General features: G+C 48.6%; 1 protein-coding gene across 3 annotated transcripts in view; it reads right to left on the reverse strand.

Annotated features, from left to right (window-relative positions):
• The window catches only part of PIGN (phosphatidylinositol glycan anchor biosynthesis class N), a 1,975,532-nt gene that overhangs the window by 81,829 nt on the left and 1,875,324 nt on the right, over window positions 1-18,379 (reverse strand). For all 3 annotated transcript variants that reach the window (XM_069613664.1, XM_069613662.1, XM_069613663.1), the window contains one exon: window positions 8,593-8,666. In XM_069613664.1, the coding sequence (XP_069469765.1) occupies window positions 8,593-8,666 (74 nt within the window). The remainder of the gene's footprint in view (window positions 1-8,592; window positions 8,667-18,379) is intronic.

The following is an 18,379-nucleotide window of genomic DNA, read 5'->3' on the forward strand; positions in this document are numbered from 1 at the left end:
GCGATGGTGGGAAGAGCGGCGATCGTCAAAATGATAATCCTCCCTCGCTTCTTATACTTCTTTGTGAATATTTGCCATTACATACGGCCCCCTTTCTTCAGGAAACTGGAAGCTATTATCAAGGACTTTATATGGGGTCCTCACAGGCATAAGCTGTCACTGGCCACTCTGACCCTCCCACACAGAGAAGGTGGAATAAAACTACCAGATCTTCAGTTCTACTACTTGGCCGCCCAGCTCAGTCACATCACGAGATGGCTGTCAGACGAATCCTCAGCCGAACTGGGGCTACTGAAGCAACACCACACCAACTTAACTCCCAAGGAAATCCTATGGGTTCCCATCTGCCGCTCTCCGGAAACCCCCATGGTTGTCGAGCTTGGCAGAGAGATATGGACCAGGACTTGCCACATCATGAAGGTGCAACACCCATACTCTCCGGATCATCCCATAATGGCAGATGTGTGCAAGAAGGAGGCAGACCTCCCCATAGCAAGGAGGTGGGAAGAAGCCGCGATATACACATGGGGAGATATGTTTGAAGATGGACTGTTCAGGGACTTCGAATCGATCCAAGAAATCGAAGGGCTACCCAAAGGCCAGTTCCTTTGGTACCATAGGCTCAAACGCACCGCCAAGAATCAGTGGCCCACCTGGCCAGAGGAACCAATCTCGGACCCTCTACTACAAGAAATGTACGACCTCTCTGATGGATGGAGACCTGTCTCCAGGTTATACAACAGGCTCATCGACAAACCTAACCCTAAGGGAGCGACACTGAGGGCAAAATGGGAAGCAGACCTCGCAGCCCCGCTCACTGATAAAGAATGGGAAAGAGCACTAATATTCCCCAAGAAAGTGTCGAGAAATTCCAGATTTGGCCAGATACAGCTGAACGTCCTTTATCGAACTTACATGACCCCCCACAGAGTTGCTTCGTTCAACGCGAAGGTCCCACCGGTGTGCCCATGGTGCGGGAACGACAGGGCAGACATGATCCACATGTTCTGGTCCTGCACCAAAGCGATGACACTCTGGTCGAAAGCCAAGCAATCCTGCAGAGACGCCGGCATGGAGCGATACGAATGGTCACCAGGAGAGTGCCTATTGGGTACATACCCCAGACCGAGCAAATTCAAACACCTCGTGAAACTAATGGACATTTCATGTATACTTGTCAAAAGGACCATAGCGATGGCTTGGAAGACACCAGCGGGTCCCAGACATGAGCGCTGGTTAAACGAAATGGCGAGGTGGACGGCTGCAGAGACCAGAGCCTGGCAGGAAGGAACTACATCCAGCGGAGAAGCTACAAGCGGCTCCCTGGTCGCCTGGAGGGCCCTTCTGACGAACATGCTCTTCAATGCGGACCATAAGCCCCCTTGAACACTTGTTGCGGTTCACAGTAACAGGCTCCCACCATCACAAAGTATATGCCTCCTGCAGCTGTTCCCCTCCACTTCCTGAGAATCCACACTCTGGACTGAACCACCATCACGAACTTCACTTACCACATCACACGAAGACTATCGTTGTTTAAGATAAGTTTCCTTTTGTTTTCTTTTTCTCCCCATCTCATTCTTTCTTTCCTTCTTCTTCACTTGTTTAATTCACGAGTTTGTATTGTTTCACCTTACCACGAAACTAATAAAATACTTTGAAAAAAACAAAAAGATGAGCCAAGATCGGGGCCATTCGCTGTCTCCTATTCAGGGTAGCTTGAGATAGATCCTGATAGAGCCGGATTTCTGAACCGTTGTGGGTTATCTGTCCCGCCTTTCTGGCTGCCTGAAGGATGCTCTCTTTCTGGGTATAACTATGGAACGCCACCAGTACATCCTGTGGTCGCGCTCCCGTCTCCTGGCGCCTCGGTCCCACACGGTGGACCCTGTCAAGCTTAATATCCTCGCTTTGATCCAATTTCATGAGGACTCCAAATATTGATTTCATTGTTCCGGCCAGATCGTGATCTAGGACTGCTTCTGGCAGGGATTTAACCCGTATGTTGGACCTTCTGGACCTGTTCTCCAAGTCCTCTGCACGCAATTCGAGGTTATGAGTTGCTGCCGCGAGGGTCTCCAAGAGGGAGTCCGCCTTTCGTGAGTCCTCCGCCAACTCCTGTAGGGCCCTCTCATTCGTGTCCACCCTCTCTTCGATTTTTTTGAGGTCCGTTTTTATTTCTTGTAGGTCCTCTGCCAGATCTTCCCTTAGCGCATCCATCTGCTTCTGCCCTGCTTCTGTGATTTTTTTCCACGATTTCCCCAAGCAGGGACTGGAGTAGGGCTTGAGTAACAGATCTGGGCCAGCGAACCCTCCCGATGCTTTTTCGCCATCCTGGCTGAGGCGGGGGTGTCTTTGGATTTACTTCTTGACATACCGCCTGGGTTAGGGGTCCTCCGAGTGGGCGGAACACTCCGCTGTTTTCCTAAGTGGAGCTGGTCGTCAATCTCACCACCGGGCTCGAGCCTCCTGAATGTCCGGGCGGCTAGGTCTGCCGTACCAGTCAACAACGAAAGATCCGTCTGGTTCTCCTGATGCTGCTCCCCCGTTGGGGTCCCGCTCCTGGGGGACAAGACTTGAGGAAAATGGTGAAGGGGGGCAGTGGGGCCCGGTCTCCAAGGCCCCCGTCGGATCACAACTCCCCCGCGGGGGGCACCCCCCCAACGAATATTCAATCTACAGGGCCCCACAGACCCAACTGTCTCAACTCCGATAGGGGGGGAGGGCACGCAGGGGGGGCCCTCTCTTCACTATGACTCGACCTCCTCGGCCCCCCCGCCACCTCCCCACTTATTTGGTTGCTCGGCCCAAAGAGCGCCGACCAGGGGCCCGACCCCCACCTCCAGCGGTGGGATGTGTGCGCCCTTCCCGGGCCGTGTCTCGGGCCAGCTTCGCCCGGCGCTAGACCCAACGCGCCGCGGGTCCTCTTCTTTATTGGCGCGTCCGCACTAGGCCGATGGTGCTCTCTCCCCGGCGTCACTCGGCTGGGCCTCTTCTCCGGGTCCGGCGCACAGGGTCTCCGGCCCCCTCTCCCACAGTCACAGGGGGCGTCATCCTCCTTCACCCAGCAGCTGCGCCTCGGGTCTGGCTCCCACGCTGTCTCGGTGCTTGGGGTGTCCGAGATCAAGGATCCCCCAGGGGTCAGCGGTGTCGCCACTTCCCCCTCGGCCCGGGTCGCTCCCCTGGCGCCGCACTCGCCTCTTCCCGTGCGGGCGGCTGAGCCCAGGATTCGCCTTTTCGCTTCTGGACGAGGTGGCCACAGCTGAGGTATTGTGACGGCCACCGCAGACTTATTTCAGAGCTTATTGCCGATTGTGGCCCAGCCGGAGCTTCCCCCACACCGGCCAATTCGTGGGGAGAGCACCTGCAGCTTAAACGCCGCTTCTACGTGCAACTGAGTTAAAGCTGTGCGGGAGCTCCGGGCAGCGCGACCTCACAGATCCGCCGCCATCTTGGAATCCCAGCTATGAGGTTTTTAAAGCCAATTGCTTGGTCTATAAAGCCATGCATTGAGGCGGTCCTTCCTATCTAAGCTAAGTGTCCAGTGGAAGATGATTATCGAGGAGCAAATGCTCTTTCTTAAAATAATTTAAATTAAGCTTGTACTATTGCCATGCTGAAATATTTGCACTCAGTCTATACATGAAAATTCCCTTCCCTTCTAAGTTCTGAAAGGTACTGGAGACATTACATTTTATCAAATACATATGTACTTATTTTTTTTTATTAAGCATGGTTTCAGATGTTACCAGTACAATAAAAAGTGTGTTTTTATGTACTTAGCTTTAGCAATAATGTATAAAGGATGAGTGTGAGTTATTACATGTAATTATCATACAATACGCAATGCCTTTGGGCTATTGTTTTACAATAATAGTGTGAAATAATATATAATAATACATAAATACAATACAATCACTGACAGAAGATAACCTATGCACACCATCAATGCAGTGGTGGACCGCTCTACAGGAAACTCTGGAGATTTTCCTGTGGGCTTCTGCGCCATTGGTCCCTTTTGTAGGGTACTCTGGTTCACTGCTCCTGTTACACCCGTTCTCCCTCTATGCCCCACTCCCCTTTCCTTCCATCTCCTCTCATCCCCACAATCCTTTGAAGTAAAGAATTTGTAATAAATGTTCCAGTATGTTATTCCTCCATCTTAATAAAAGTAATATGTACGTTTTTCGTTTAGTTTAACGACTTTTTAATGGCCATATTTGGACAAGAAAAAAGGGTTTCCTCCACACACACTTAATGCGCCACAAAATACTGTTATGAACTATTAAATCGATTATTCATAGATCAAAGCTCAAATTAAGTGTTCTTGAATTCTTTATTGTTAACCCTTTGTGATTACACATGTTTCGGCACGTCCATGTGCCTTTTTCAAATCAGGGCATGTATAATTTGTTCACACATTCAAAAAACCTTTTATTTTAAGTAAAATGTGACATTAATTGCAGGTCACCAAATTTTTGCGCACGATATACCAAAGTGTTAGTAATGCAACATAATTCACAGTAAAAGAAATTTTAGTGCAAGAACTACATTGGTATGAAAAAAGAACATACAAAAATAAAATAATGGGTTGTAAACCAAATGAACACAGGTAAACATTGCAAACAAGTAAAAGCGTAAAGACACATAGACGGCGGGTGGGGGATCAGGTAGGGTCGTTAAGGATTTGTTGAAAGATAGAAACACCATCATGGAAAAGAAAAAGATAAAAATAAGTACATTGTCACATGATATTGGCAGATGTATGTTTCATTAAAACCGTTAATTATGACTTATAGGTTGTTGTGGAACAATGCACCTTCATATCTATTGATTGAAATCTTTTTAGATACAAAACCAATTATTCTTGTTGTACATGTTTCTGAATTTAATTGTAACAAAATCCATGTTACTTGGAATTCCCCAAAGCATTGTTGTTAGTGTTCTAGCATAATGTTTCCTCCACATATGTTACAAAGCGGTTACTAAACCATAATGTTTGGAATTTACCATAGAAGGGGAAAATACTCTAGGTGGTTGACCACCTCTTACCCTTTTTCTTCCATAAGAGAGTCTCTCTCTGGGGTTCCACAATAGATATTGACATGGGTTTAAACCCCACCTGGAGTATAATAGACATCCATATTAAATAGCCTATCTCGTAATATAGCACATAGTAATGAATACATTGGCCCTCATTACAACTCAGGCGTTAAGGGTTAACGCCACCGTTAACCCTTAACGCCTGATTCCCACCTTAACGCCTGCTTTTTGCAGGCGTTAAGTTCAATGGTGCTAAGGCACCTTGGTGCTAATTACGGCACCGTAATTTACGGTGCCGTAATTAGCGCCTTCCCCACTCCCATTATGCCCTATGGGGCAAAAATGGGAATGGGGAAGGGAAAATGGGAAATGGGGATTTACCGCCCCACTCACCTTGTAATGGGGCGGTAAATCCGCCATCCACCATGGTGTAAACGTAGTTTACACCATGGTGGTAAAGTTGGTGCACTTAGCACCTCAGTTGTAATGAGGGCCATTGTTTTATACGTAATAATTCTTTTAATTATCCCTTTCTGTGACCTCTCTAAATGTTTAATATTTTGACCTGAATATGTACATATGTTGCGCGCGCGAATTCCGCGCCTCTTTTCTGGAATTCTAAATGACTGTCAAAACAATTTATTTAAACGGATAAAAGTTTAAATTCTCTCTTAGTTTCTAATTTTTACATATTTGTTAAAAGCCATTGCCTAGCGTCTCGCATCGGTTGTTAGGGGAGGCGCAGACTGCCCCTGATCATGTTTATAGTCGTCACCATAGAACCTGGGTAGTCCTTCCTCAGTTTCCATAGCTCCGCTCGACGTGGTGGCCATGTTTTGGGGAAGGCCAGTGTGAAGTCAGTATGCAATACCCAATTTGTTTAAACTTGACCCAACGTCTCCATTACGAGGTAGTTACAAGCACTGTGATTGTTATGAGTGTTCATTTTTGAATTGCATCACCTACCGTGAAAGTAAGAACGCATAGTTAAGTGACGTGTTTGGAAACAGAAGATGCGTTTGCATGCAGTAATTAATAGCAAAAATGTTGGGGCCATATTTGAAAAACTGCCAAAGTGCAGATCATTGGGTGAAATAGTGTTTTGAACGTCCTGAAGCTTCATATAAATTAACTGATTGCAGATACTTTGTTTATAAGTAAGCGTCTAGATAACTCGTTTAAAAGGACTGATTGAACATTTTTTAATTGTAAGGTTGTGAAAACCCTCAATTGAGACCAAACTGCACACTTAATGCAATACAATTGTTGTCTAATTTCTAATGGGCCAATTTTTTAAATAGTTATTACACCTACACAATTTGCCGCAGTTTTAAGGGACTGGATGGTCTTGCGATATTGTATTTTAGTAAGGTCTGAAAGTCATAGTTATTCTTGAAAGTTGAATACAGATGGTGCTTACTAGTATCTTTAATATTATTATTGTCAAGTTAGTTTGTAGGTGGAGCTGCATATATCATAATAGAGTATGACAAGTAACTTTTAAAGTCATGACTTTAAGTCCTACACGTGTGTTGCAAGTTGAGACTCTAAATATAGTGATTTCGATATGTTTTCTGAGTAATGAGCGCTCTGATTCAAATGCATTTAGCCTATTCATTCTATACCACAGTTGGGATTGACTTCTTATTACTTTTTGAGAAATATATTGGAAAAGCAAATTGACTTCTTGCCCTACGGGTATACTCACCTGCCCGTCTACTTCTTCAACACCAGAACTGAAAAGTGCTTTAACGGTAAATCCAAATTAGAATAACAACTTCAATAGTTTTCTTTGATATCATAATATTAGCAGCTTTCAGGGAATAGAACAGTCACATTGATCTACGTTAGGACTGTTCTGCAAACAATGCTCATATCCCTCTAGATAACTCATCCCAGAAGGGAAGCCTGTTTGCCACCTTTCTTTCCCCTTCTACCTTGACCATGGCAATGTGAGTTTAAATCAGATATTATTTTCCCAAAGCATAAACAGTGACTGTTACAAATCCTTGGGACTCTTATCAATTCCCTCTGGCTTTTGGCAATATTTGTTATCTTTAAATTGCCCAGGTTTTACTTTCTTTTGGATTGGATATTTCTTGCACATCTCAGCTCTCAAGGTAGTTCCCCCACCCCAGGTTGTTGGTAATTCCATAAACTCACAAAACGAATATCATAGTTACTTTGTTTCACTGAACACTACTTTCATTGTTTTCTGTTAGGTCGGTATTCAACAGCAATAGCACTTTCATTCATATGCTAATGACTCAGCTGGCTTGGCACTTGCGAACAGCATCCGAGTGTGGCAAAGCTACTCGCAAGTGGTGGACTCACCGGGTAAGCTGCTTTCGCTCGGTGCTCGTTGACCTCCAGTAGTCTTGGCTTTTCTCGACCTGACGAACAGGTTCTTTTAGTGTGCCCTCGCCACCGCCATGAAAACCTGTAACCTCTTGCACTCCTGAGGGTCTCTGTTGCGACCCAGCCACCTGAGAACTCTCGGCATTCTCTGTGATGCCTGCTTCCAGCTGCACAAACTCTGCACAACGCTCTTTGTGGAGTGAAGCATTTTTCTTTCACGCTTCCCGCTGCATGACCTCTGAGAGGCGGATAACGTGAGGCACAGACCCTCTCAGGACCCACAGTGTTCCTGGCGTTGTCTCGCCCCTCCAGCCCCACCCCAAACTGAAACGGCCTGCACAGCATACACTCTCCGGCTTCTCTAGAGCTATGAGGGGGCCATTTAAGCCTCTCAGTCTCCCTCAGGTGTGGGTCAATTAGGTTAATTAGCTAACCACTATAGCACTGTTGCTCTGATTCCTCTTCCCCGTCAAAGTACAGAGGGAATTATGGGACTTGAAGTTCCGAATAACAAAAATGTGTTTTCTTAACTGGTTTACAACTTAGATTTTAAATATTATCCGAATCAGTCATCAGACTGGTTGGTTAGGATGAATATTGATTTTTAGATGCAATGCTCTTGACATTTACAAACCTCCATCCATTACACTTTTGGGAGTTAGGGGAATGTTCAACTGCCTAGTTCCCTGAATTGGAGAAAGATGTCTATCTGTTTTATTCATATAGGGTTTCTGACTAATTCCACCTGCACTAAGATGGTTAAACTGTGCAATAGAAGGATTATGGTGGCTACAAGCCATTATATATTGTGGGAGAGGAAAAATGACTCCTTCAAAAGAAGGCAAATACTGTGTCACATCCCATTGATTCCTCTCCCCTCCCTGAGCCTTTTCACCTCCCATGTGATATTCCCGCAGAGCACCACCCCCAACGTTAGGATCAGGAAGCGTCTGCCTTTTCCTGGCCACCTGGGAGGAGACTTTAGGCATGGATTCAGTGAGGGATCCATAGGATTCATCACAGTAAGCACAGCTGTGCACTTGGTCAGTTCCCAGCGCACAGTTCAAGTCAACCAATACAGTGAGTGCATAAATCAAAACCATTATATTCTTCAGAATTAAAACAGTCAGCACCCCACCTTTTGCAAGAAAAGTTGAAGAATAAAAACCAGTATTCAGGATTTTACTGTACCTTTTGGCAGAAAGTTGAGCGGAGACCTGAACAGTTTCAAAGGCACACATCACGAGTACAAAAGGAATTAAAATCTGTAATAAGAGAGAATTATCATGAGCCTACTAACATTTACATGTTGCTTGACAGTAAAAGAACCCCATCAACATTAACTCAATCCAATAATCCGCATGAGGCACACTGATCAATTCTGGTCCACATGTCAACAAAACAGCCCTCATATAGTGATCTTCTGGAGAGTATACCTAGCTAAAATGTACACAATACATTTAGTTTATCAAATGTTATTTGTGTCTATAGATGAACCTCTATTTATATATTTGGAGTGACACATACTGATTTGGAATGCAGCACATATACTGTTTTTTGATTTTGCTGGTTCAGGTAAATTGCACTTTACTTTTTTTTAAAATCGTTCTTTATTAAAGCACTTGGTTCAGAGCATATCAGCATTCATGTACAGAAATATTCCATGTAAAATCAGCAGTGAGTGTACAAGTGTGTATATATATGTATATATATATACACACAGGCAAGGAATTTCGAGGGTATACCAATACAACAGTGTGCGCGAGTAACAGGGGAACCACAGGTTTTTTTTGGGAACATGATAGGCTGGGTGTAGGTTGGTGTTTTCAGTCATGTAAAGAGGCATCACCAGTGCGTAGGAAGTAAGTCGTGGATGTCCCCCACATGCCTTTCAGGCGGTTCCCCGCTGGTTGCATAGTGGCCCATTATTCTTCAGTAAAAAAAAAGAAAAAGAAAATGTTCTTCAGTGTCATTAGCCCAGGAAACAGTCTTTAACCATTAGTCAGTTGATGTAACAGTGGACTTAGACTAGTGAAGCAGCAGGCATCACATAGCCGATCGCAATGTGAAGTAGGTCCCCCTTCCTAACATGGAGACCCACAACTCCAGCAGCCCTGCAGCAACAACAGAATTTGGAGCTCCAGCAGCAACATCCAAGATGGCCGCCACCATGCCTCAGTGCAAACCAGGCTCCCAGGATGCCCTGGGCCTGCAGCACCATGATTGGCTGGTGTCCCCACTTGAAGGAGCCAACCCCCTGCGCCGGCAGGTGAAGACGGCCCCCACTGAAGGCCTACACTTAAGTTTAGTTTAGTTTAGTTTAGTTTCTTTATTTGTACCGTGCGCCGAACCCTGGGGTAACCAGGCGCCGGAGACTTAGATTCAGTTACAACATGGCAAAAATACACAATACAGACTGTAAAATAACAACATTAAGTGTAGTAGACCAGGTTACAAGATGGTCGACAAGGACATGCGGAGAAGAAGTACATTAAGCAGAATTTTTGTTGGCATGCCATGTTTTAGTATTGGCTCTAAAAGTCCAAAAGGAGGGTTCTGCTCTAAGAGTTAGAGGCATAGCGTTCCATAGTTTGGCAGCTGGGACCGGGAAGCTGGAGCCACCTGCTTTTTTTTAAGAGAGAATATGGGAATGGAAAGGCATGTGAGTATGGCGTTCTAGTTGGTCTAGTAGATGTGTGATTGTGGAACTTGTCTACCAGGTATTTGGGTGCGTCATTGGAGCGGCATTTATGGACAATGACGAGGGATCTGAGAGTGATTCTGTCTCGTACAGGGTGCCAGTGAGCGTCTTGCCTGATGCTAGAGATGTGGGCGTGTCGGGGATACTGAGGGCAGCTCTGAGGGCATTATTTTGAAGCACCTGTAGTTTGTTCAGGTTGCGTTCTGACGTGCAGAGAAAGAGTGTTTTACAGTAGTCAATTTTTGAGAGCACTAGCGCTCTGGCTAGTGTAATGCAGCTGGAAGGAGATAGGAAAGGTTTGCAGGCGTTGATAAGCTTATTTGTATAAGCTGTGGATGAGGCTGTGGCATGCACCTGTCTTTTGAGCGAGAGAGTAGAGTATAGATAAACCCCAAGGGTTTTAATTTCTTTGGCTACTGTGATTAGGTTACCGTCTATGTTGATGGACGCGTAACAGGGGTCTAGTTTGTTTAGCCGTGGTTGGGAGCCGACAGGAAAGAGCTCAGTTTTCCCGTCTTTGAGGCATAGACCGTGCTCTGCCATCCAGGCTTGGCTCTCCAAATATAGGTTGTTGATTCTGGTGGAGTCCTCATCGTAGCACCCTGATACGGTGATGAGAACCTGGGTATCGTCAGCATAGTTTGTGTATGTGACACCCAGGTTATCTAGGCCGTCAAACAATAGCTTAGTGAAGATATTGTATAGGTTCGGCGAGACGCACGAGCCTTGAGGGACGCCGCAGGTGATGGGGACAGGGAGTGCTGAGGCCCCCGGGAGAAAACCCGGGTGGTTCGGTTGGCTAGGAAGGACTGGATCCAGGCAGTCGCATGGTTAGAGAAGGCCGCTGAGGTCATCAGATGTTCCGTGAGGATCTGATGGTCGACGAGGTCGAAGGCTGCTGATAGATCTAGCAGTAGGAGAATGGCTAGATTACCCTTGTCCTTTGCCTCGTCCATCTGGATTTTTAGGTCCAGTAGTGTCATGATCACTGCTTCCAAGGAGTCAGGACCAGCCCAACGTCCTTGGAAGCAGGTCCCTAACCCTGATCCTAGGCACCAGCCGGTCCCCACAGGGACCTTTTGGACCTTGTCCTGGCGCCGGTGGCACCAGGCTCATCAGAAGCATCGGTCCCGGCACTGGAAGCGCCGGGCTCATCATTGGTGTGAAGGTGCTTGGGTGGACTTACCTGTGGCAGACCATGCTGCTTACTTACCAGACTCTTAGAAGTCCTCGGTGAACTGGGACTACTTTCTTACCTGGGTGGGGCAGCTCCACTCCCTGGATACAGCACTGGAACTCTTCTGGAAGCAGGAACTCTTTTCTTACCTAGGCGGGGCCGTGGAAGGAGACGCCTCATCACTCCTAGGCTATTTAAACCACACCCGATTGATGAAATGTGCTTCGCGTTATTCTGCATCTGCAGCAGAATGCTCACCGAGTCTGTTCCAGCTTTTCTTCTTTGGATCCTGAACCTGCAAGAATTATACTTACCATTCCTGTACCCGATCAACATCAGCACCTGCAAAAGACCAGAAACAACAGGTTAGCAGAACGAACTTTAACACGCAGTGTTTACTTACCTGATCCATCGGCAGCGCCCGTGTCTCACGCTGCATCTTCACCTGCAAAGATAAACAGCATTATTCTACTTACCGGCACGCTGTGCATTCCGGATTCTTCACGCTGCATCTTCACCTGCAAAGATAAACAGCATTATTCTACTTACCGGCACGCTGTGCATTCCGGATTCTTCACGCTGCATCTTCACCTGCAAAGATAAACAGCATTATTCTACTTACCGGCACGCTGTGCATTCCGGATTCTTCACGCTGCATCTTCACCTGCAAAGATAAACAGCAGTGTCACACTTACCGGCACGCGGCGAATTCCGGATTTCTTCATTCTGCATCGTCGCCTGCAAAGACAAAGAAAGAGACAGTAAGAGCGCTTGCCATACTTACGCAATTCCAGGCGCTTCTCCGCCACGCATAACAAGACTATAAAGAGTAAAGGTGTCCAGAAACTTACCGGTCGTGCAGACAACGACGGTACCCATCCTCTGAAGTCAAGAGGCTAACTTTTCACCAGTGAAGGAACTGGCAACGGCACCCTGCACTAGACGCAGATGGAGAGCCCAGCATTCACCTATCTAAGGTGAGCACGGTGACCTGGGAGGGGGGTTCAACAGTCAGGCTGAGAGGAGAGAGAAAGGGACATTCGCAACCCAGACCTTTAACCCCCATATTATTTCACCTGCAGAAACCTCACCCTTCGAGTCTGACACACAGTGCGGAGAGGTTCGACCCCAGAAGCCAACCGAATCCTGCACATCACGTTTCGTGTTACAGACACCTTCCTGCCAAGACCCGCGCCTCCGTGGGAATCAGGTGAGCGTTACAAGTAGGGCTGACTCTGTTGCGTGCCTTGGCCTGAAGCCGGATTGTCTGAGACCCAGGAAGTTGTTCTCTTCCAGGTGCTTCTGTATTTGCAGGTAGGCCACTCTGTCGAACATCTTTAGGATGTAGGGAACGGTGGTGATAGGCCTGTAGTTGGTTGGGTTATTGGGGTCTAGATTTGGTTTTTTTAGTAGTGGCATGACCCAGGCCTCCTTGAGGCTACTAGGCACTGAACTGGATTTGAACGATGCATTGATAAGGGCTGTTATGAAGGGGGCCAGAGTGTTGGCGCCTTCCTGGATGATGGGAGCGGGGCATGAGTCCCCTTGGCATCTGGAGGGTTTGAGGTCCTTAATAATGCTTTCTACTTCTTTAGTGGATACTGGTCAAGGCCTTTGCCATCTTTCTGCGTCGGTCTCAATGTGAGACAGGTCCCCATTCCTAACAGCCAGATCCACAATCCCAGCAGCCCTGCAGAAACCAGAAAATTTGGGGCTCCAGCAGCAACATCCAAGATGCACGCCACTATGCCTCCTCGGTGCACACCAGGCTCCCAGACTGCCCTGGGACTGCAGCACCATGGTTGGCTGGTGTCCCCCTTTGAAGGAATCAACCCCCTGCGCCGGCAGGTGAAGCCGGTCCCCACTGAAGGCCTACACTCAAGACCTTTGCCATCAGTCTCCACCAGTCTCGAGACAGGTCCCCCTTCCTAACAAGGAAACCCACAAACCCAGCAGCATTGTTCTTCAGTAAAAAAAAAAAAAGAAAATGTTCTTCAGTGTCATTAGCCCAGGCAACAGTCTTTAACCATTAGTCAGTTGATGTTACAGTGGACTTAGAACAGTGAAGCAGCAGGCATCACATAGCCGATCTCAGTGTGAAGTAGGTCCCCCTTCCTAACATGGAGACCCACAACCCCAGCAGCCCTGCAGCAACAACAGAATTTGGAGAACCAGCAGCAACATCCAAGATGGCTGCCACCATGCCTCGGTGCACACCAGGCTCCCAGGCTGCCCTGGGCCTGCAGCACCATGATTGGCTGGTGTCCCGAAGGCCTACACTCAAGGCATTTGCCATCAGTCTCTGCTGGTCTCAATGGGAGACAGGTCCCCCTTCCTAACAGGGGGATCCACAAACCCTGCAGCAACAACAGAATTCGGAGCTCCAGCAGCAACATCCAAGATAGCCGCCACCATGCCTCAGTGCATACCAGGCTCCCAGGCTGCCCTGGTGTCATGATTCCTGCCCCTCATGTCCCCAGCTCTCCAAGATGTCAGGCTGGAACCAGGCCACGAACACCTATATGGCCTTCAAGGGCCTCTCCATCCCTCCAAAGACCCACTTGGAGTCAGACTTGGTGCTTGTGGCACCAGACTCACTCACTCCCATAGGATAACATTGGGGATTGGTCTTGTAGTGCATTGATGGGGACAAGATGGATGCCCCCACATATTTCGGTTCCCAGAACTGCATGTGCAGTCTAGTCTTTTGGGTGTGGTTCAGCCCAGAGACACCTGGGATACCCAGAGACTATTTAAGCCACGCCCAGGCTGAGAAACATGCTTTGCGTTTTCTGCATCTGCAGCGTGATACTCACCGTGTTCGGATCAGTCTCCAGTAGGCCTGCATCTTTCTTCTGCGCTCAGCTCCTGCAAGAACAAGAACACCGTTAGGAACAGCCTTACCTTGCGGCGCTTCTGCCCATCATTCATCGCTCCTTCTGTTCTGCAGGCATATTCAGCGGTGTCATTCCCATCCCGGCACGCCGCTTCCTAAGGAAAAGGGAAAAGAACAGAAAAAAGGCATTAGTAAGCATTCTGCAAATCTTCGCTTATTACCTGAATCCCAGCCACTCTGTGGGAACTCTGTCTCCGGAACTTCTCATCCATCTGCAAGAGGGAAAAGACACTCCAGGTTAGCGTGGAAACATCTAGAGGCGCCGCATACCGCCCTTACTCACCGCATTTCTTCTTCATAACCGGCATCCACGCTGAAAATGTTGCGGCACCTAAAAGACACAGAAAAAGAACTCAGTTCAATACAAATACGAAAGGGGTGCATCGTGCATTACGCTCTCACTCACCTTCAGCGCTACTCATCTCAGCAGCACGCCGCCATCCCCGGACGCCGGCCATCATCTAAGGAAGAAAAGGAACGAAGTTAGAGAACTGTTCAAAAGACTCATTATACTTACCTGTCGGACTCTTGCCAGTGAAGTAACTAGGCAGCAACGAGCCCGCATCAATCAACGCGCCCCTGAGCTGAAAGCAGTAGGGAGAGCACACTATCCAAGAAAACAAGGTGAGCTGTGGATCAAAGGGAAGAGTTGGACCCCGGGGAGGAAGGGGTTCAAGCACACAGAGACAATAGGGAGTTAAACTCTACCAATCCTGTGTTTCAGTGCCAGTCTCCAGTCGAATAGCCTCCAGGGAAGGGTTTGAGGTCGTAAGAGGTCAGAACAGGCTGAGTGACGTCCCCGTGGATTCCAGGTGAGCGTTACACCTGGGCCTGCAACACCATGATTGGCTGGTGTCCCCATCTGAAGGAGCCAACCCAATGCGCCGCCAGGTGAATCCAGCCCCCACTCAAGGCCTACACTCAAGGCCTTTGCCATCAGTCTCCGCTGGTTACAATGTGAGACAGGCCTCCCTTCCTAACAGAGAGACCCACAACCCCAGTAGCCCTGCAGCAACAATAGAATTCAGAGCTCCAGCAGCAAGGCTTCCAGGCTGCCCTGGGCCTGCAGCACCATGATTGGCTGGTGTCCCCATTTGAAGGAGCCAACCCACTGCGCCGGCAGGTGAATCTGGCTCCCACTGAAGACCTTAACTCAAGGCCTTTGCCATCAGTCTCTGCCGGTCTCAGTGTGAGACAGGTCCCCCTTCCTAACAGGGAGACCCAGCAGCCCTGCAGCAACAACAGAATTTGGAGCTCCAGCAACAACATCCAAGATGGCTGCCACCATGCCTCAGTGCACACCAGGCTGCCCTGGGCTTGCAGCACCATGATTGGCTGGTGTCCCCATTTGAAGGAGCCAACCCCCTGCGCAGGCAGGTGAAGCCAGCACACACTGAAGGCCTACACTCATGGAGTTTGCCATCAGCCTCTGCCAGTCCCAATGTGAGACAGGGCCTCTTTCCTATCAGGGAGACCCACAACCCCAGCAACCCTGCAACAATAATAGAATTCTGAGATCCAGCAGCAAGGCTCCCAGGGTGCCCTGGGCCTGCAGCACCATGATTGGCTGATGTCCCCATTTGAAGGAGCCAACCCCCTGCGCTGGCAGTTGAAGCCGGCCAACACTGAGGGCCTAAATTCAAGACCTTTGCCATCAGTCTCCGCCGGGGTTGCAGCTGTGTTGACCGCGAAGTTAGAAATGCTTAGCAACAGGTACTGTCCTCCCTTACAAAACAATGAGCACTGAGCACAGACCCAAATTGACTATAATACCTGTCTGATGTTACATGGAATTGATGTTACTAAGCTAACCACTGCTAATACACTGTCTAAGGACTTCCTTGTACCAGGAAATGAGAGTGAGCATATATTGTCTAGTGTAAATGTTAACCCACATTTACGTAATAAGGAAATACTATTATTTAAGTATCTGCATTACGCCTTACCTTTGAGCAGTATTGTTAATGTGTTCAACACTGATCACTCTAAGGCTAATGCTCTGCACACCACGGATAACAGAGGCGCGTATGTAAGCTCACCTGGCTATTTCAATGCATGATGTACGCCTGCCACTAAGGTTAGATGCACATCTATCCGCTTTCAGCAAAGCCAAACATGTATCCCCCACCTCCAAACACTTTCCTAGAGACAGCTCTCACCTTTGAGCCGCGCTCACTGTACAAGCTGGCCCCACCGCACTGCACTCAAAAGCAAGTCCACAGCCTCCATTCCACAGACGGCACACGTTCGGATAGGAAAGGACAACATGCGCTGCTAGATTTCACTGATCTAGCATCAACCGCCTTCACCCCAGACAAAGCTTCGTCCCCCACACAGCATGCTCGGCACACCGCCTCTCACGGACAGCCTCAGGGCCCCCCCACTTCCCTCATGGTAACACAGCCCTGACCTCCAAACTACATTGCCCAGAACCCAGTGCCTTAAGTGGCACTACAAAACGAGCCGGGACTCATCTAGGGGGCGTGGCCTAACAGCGGGGGTCCTGCTGGCCCGTTAGGCCATGCCTCCTTGACGAGTCTCGGCTCAATGGGCTACTGGCACCCCTGCCAGGCAGCCTTTTGTAGAGATCAGCACCCTCTCCAAATTAGGGAGAGGGTGCTGATCTCGGCATTTATTTTTTATAGGCTTGCCTGGCAGGGGACAGCGCCTCGCCTATTCAGCCTTAATGGTGGCGCTGCCCCTCGCCAGCTGGTGAGGGGCAGCGTCACCATTAAGGCTGAAAGGGTGAGGCCGCTGAGAGCTCAGGCCTTTTTCCTAAAGACAAACTCCCGCGTATCTGCGGGAGCTTCAGTATTTAGAAAGCAAGGCCTCTGTTTCCAGCGGCCTCATGTTATCTCCTTAATGGTGGCACCGGCACACGGGCATCACTTGATTAAAGGGATGCCTCGCAGGTGCGGCGCCACCATTATGACTGAAAGGCATTTTTTTCTGAAGCCTGAAGCTCTCGCACACGAGCGAGAGCTTCAGGCTGTAGAAAAAATCCTTTTCGTGTAGTGGCCAGGGCTGCCAGGGGACGTTAGTGGGCCCCGGCAGGGCCCCGCCTCAAAATGAAATTTCGCAGCTAGAGGCCCCGGCCCACTTATAGCCCTGCCAGAACGCCAAGCTTGCGCGTGTGTGCGTATTCAGTACAATCAGGCTGTTACCACGAGGCAAACCGCGTCACTCCTGCAAACACTGCACAGCACCGAGCCGTCTCCCATGTTTTTTCTTGATACAACCGGCAATCCTAATGCTACGGACATGTCACCAAAGATAATCAAGGATGTATCTTCTAGTTTGCCATGCGCACGTTTATTCTATCAATTAAGCATTACGGCCATTACCCTACCCCCTTGCGCTTCCTAAAGTCCAGGCTGCTTGGCAAAACCTACCCAGCTGCCTCCACAACAAATGGTAATGTTAGCATGCACGTGGCAGACAATGCCGCGCAGCCGGGGCACTGCTGTAAAATGCTGTAAAATGCCTCTGACATAATACACCCCTAGCTCGAGCACCAATACCGCCCGCAGTGACCATTTGCAGCCCCTCCCCGGTAATGACATGCTGCTGCCCGGCACACGCACGCCGCGCACCTGTACAGCCACCCGATCCTCGGCCGGTAACGAAAACAACATTACGCGAGCACAGCGTTTCTTACTACATCCCCAGGATACATTGTGAGCGCTTTTGCCCTGCAAACATTACATGCTTTGCAATATCGATGCTACCGCATCGCCTTCCATCTGCTCACAATGCAAAACCATGACCCCCCTGCCGCACCTTAGGACATCCTTCACATCCACATTACACACTGCTGCCGATTCCGGCGACATTCCCATTCTTGCTGAAAGCGCTAGAAATGTGCGCGTACACTGCCACTCGCTCATTCCACTGCCCCTCTGTTGTGGCCTTGAACGACGACAGGACGCTCTAGTGAATCTACTCTACTTTATTAAATAACAACTGGTGGGGACTTGTATATGTCCGAGTTCTCATCAAGCACGTACTTACAGTTCAGTTAAGTTCAGGGCTTCCCCAGTTGAGTCACTGAGGGAAGTGGGTGCCTCAAGGTGGCACGCTGTAAGCTTCTAGGGCCCCCAGGTAACCTCCTGTGGCTGTGGTGTTACACCCTAGAAGCTGGGCTGTATGGCGGCTGGAAGTTCTTGCCTTCTTGGCTCCTCATCAGGAGCAGCGCTCTCGTGCG

The sequence above is a fragment of the Ambystoma mexicanum genome, chromosome 5p, assembly GCF_040938575.1.
Source record: "Ambystoma mexicanum isolate Mex_15411 chromosome 5p, UKY_AmexF1_1, whole genome shotgun sequence".
Classification (NCBI taxonomy): domain Eukaryota; kingdom Metazoa; phylum Chordata; class Amphibia; order Caudata; family Ambystomatidae; genus Ambystoma; species Ambystoma mexicanum.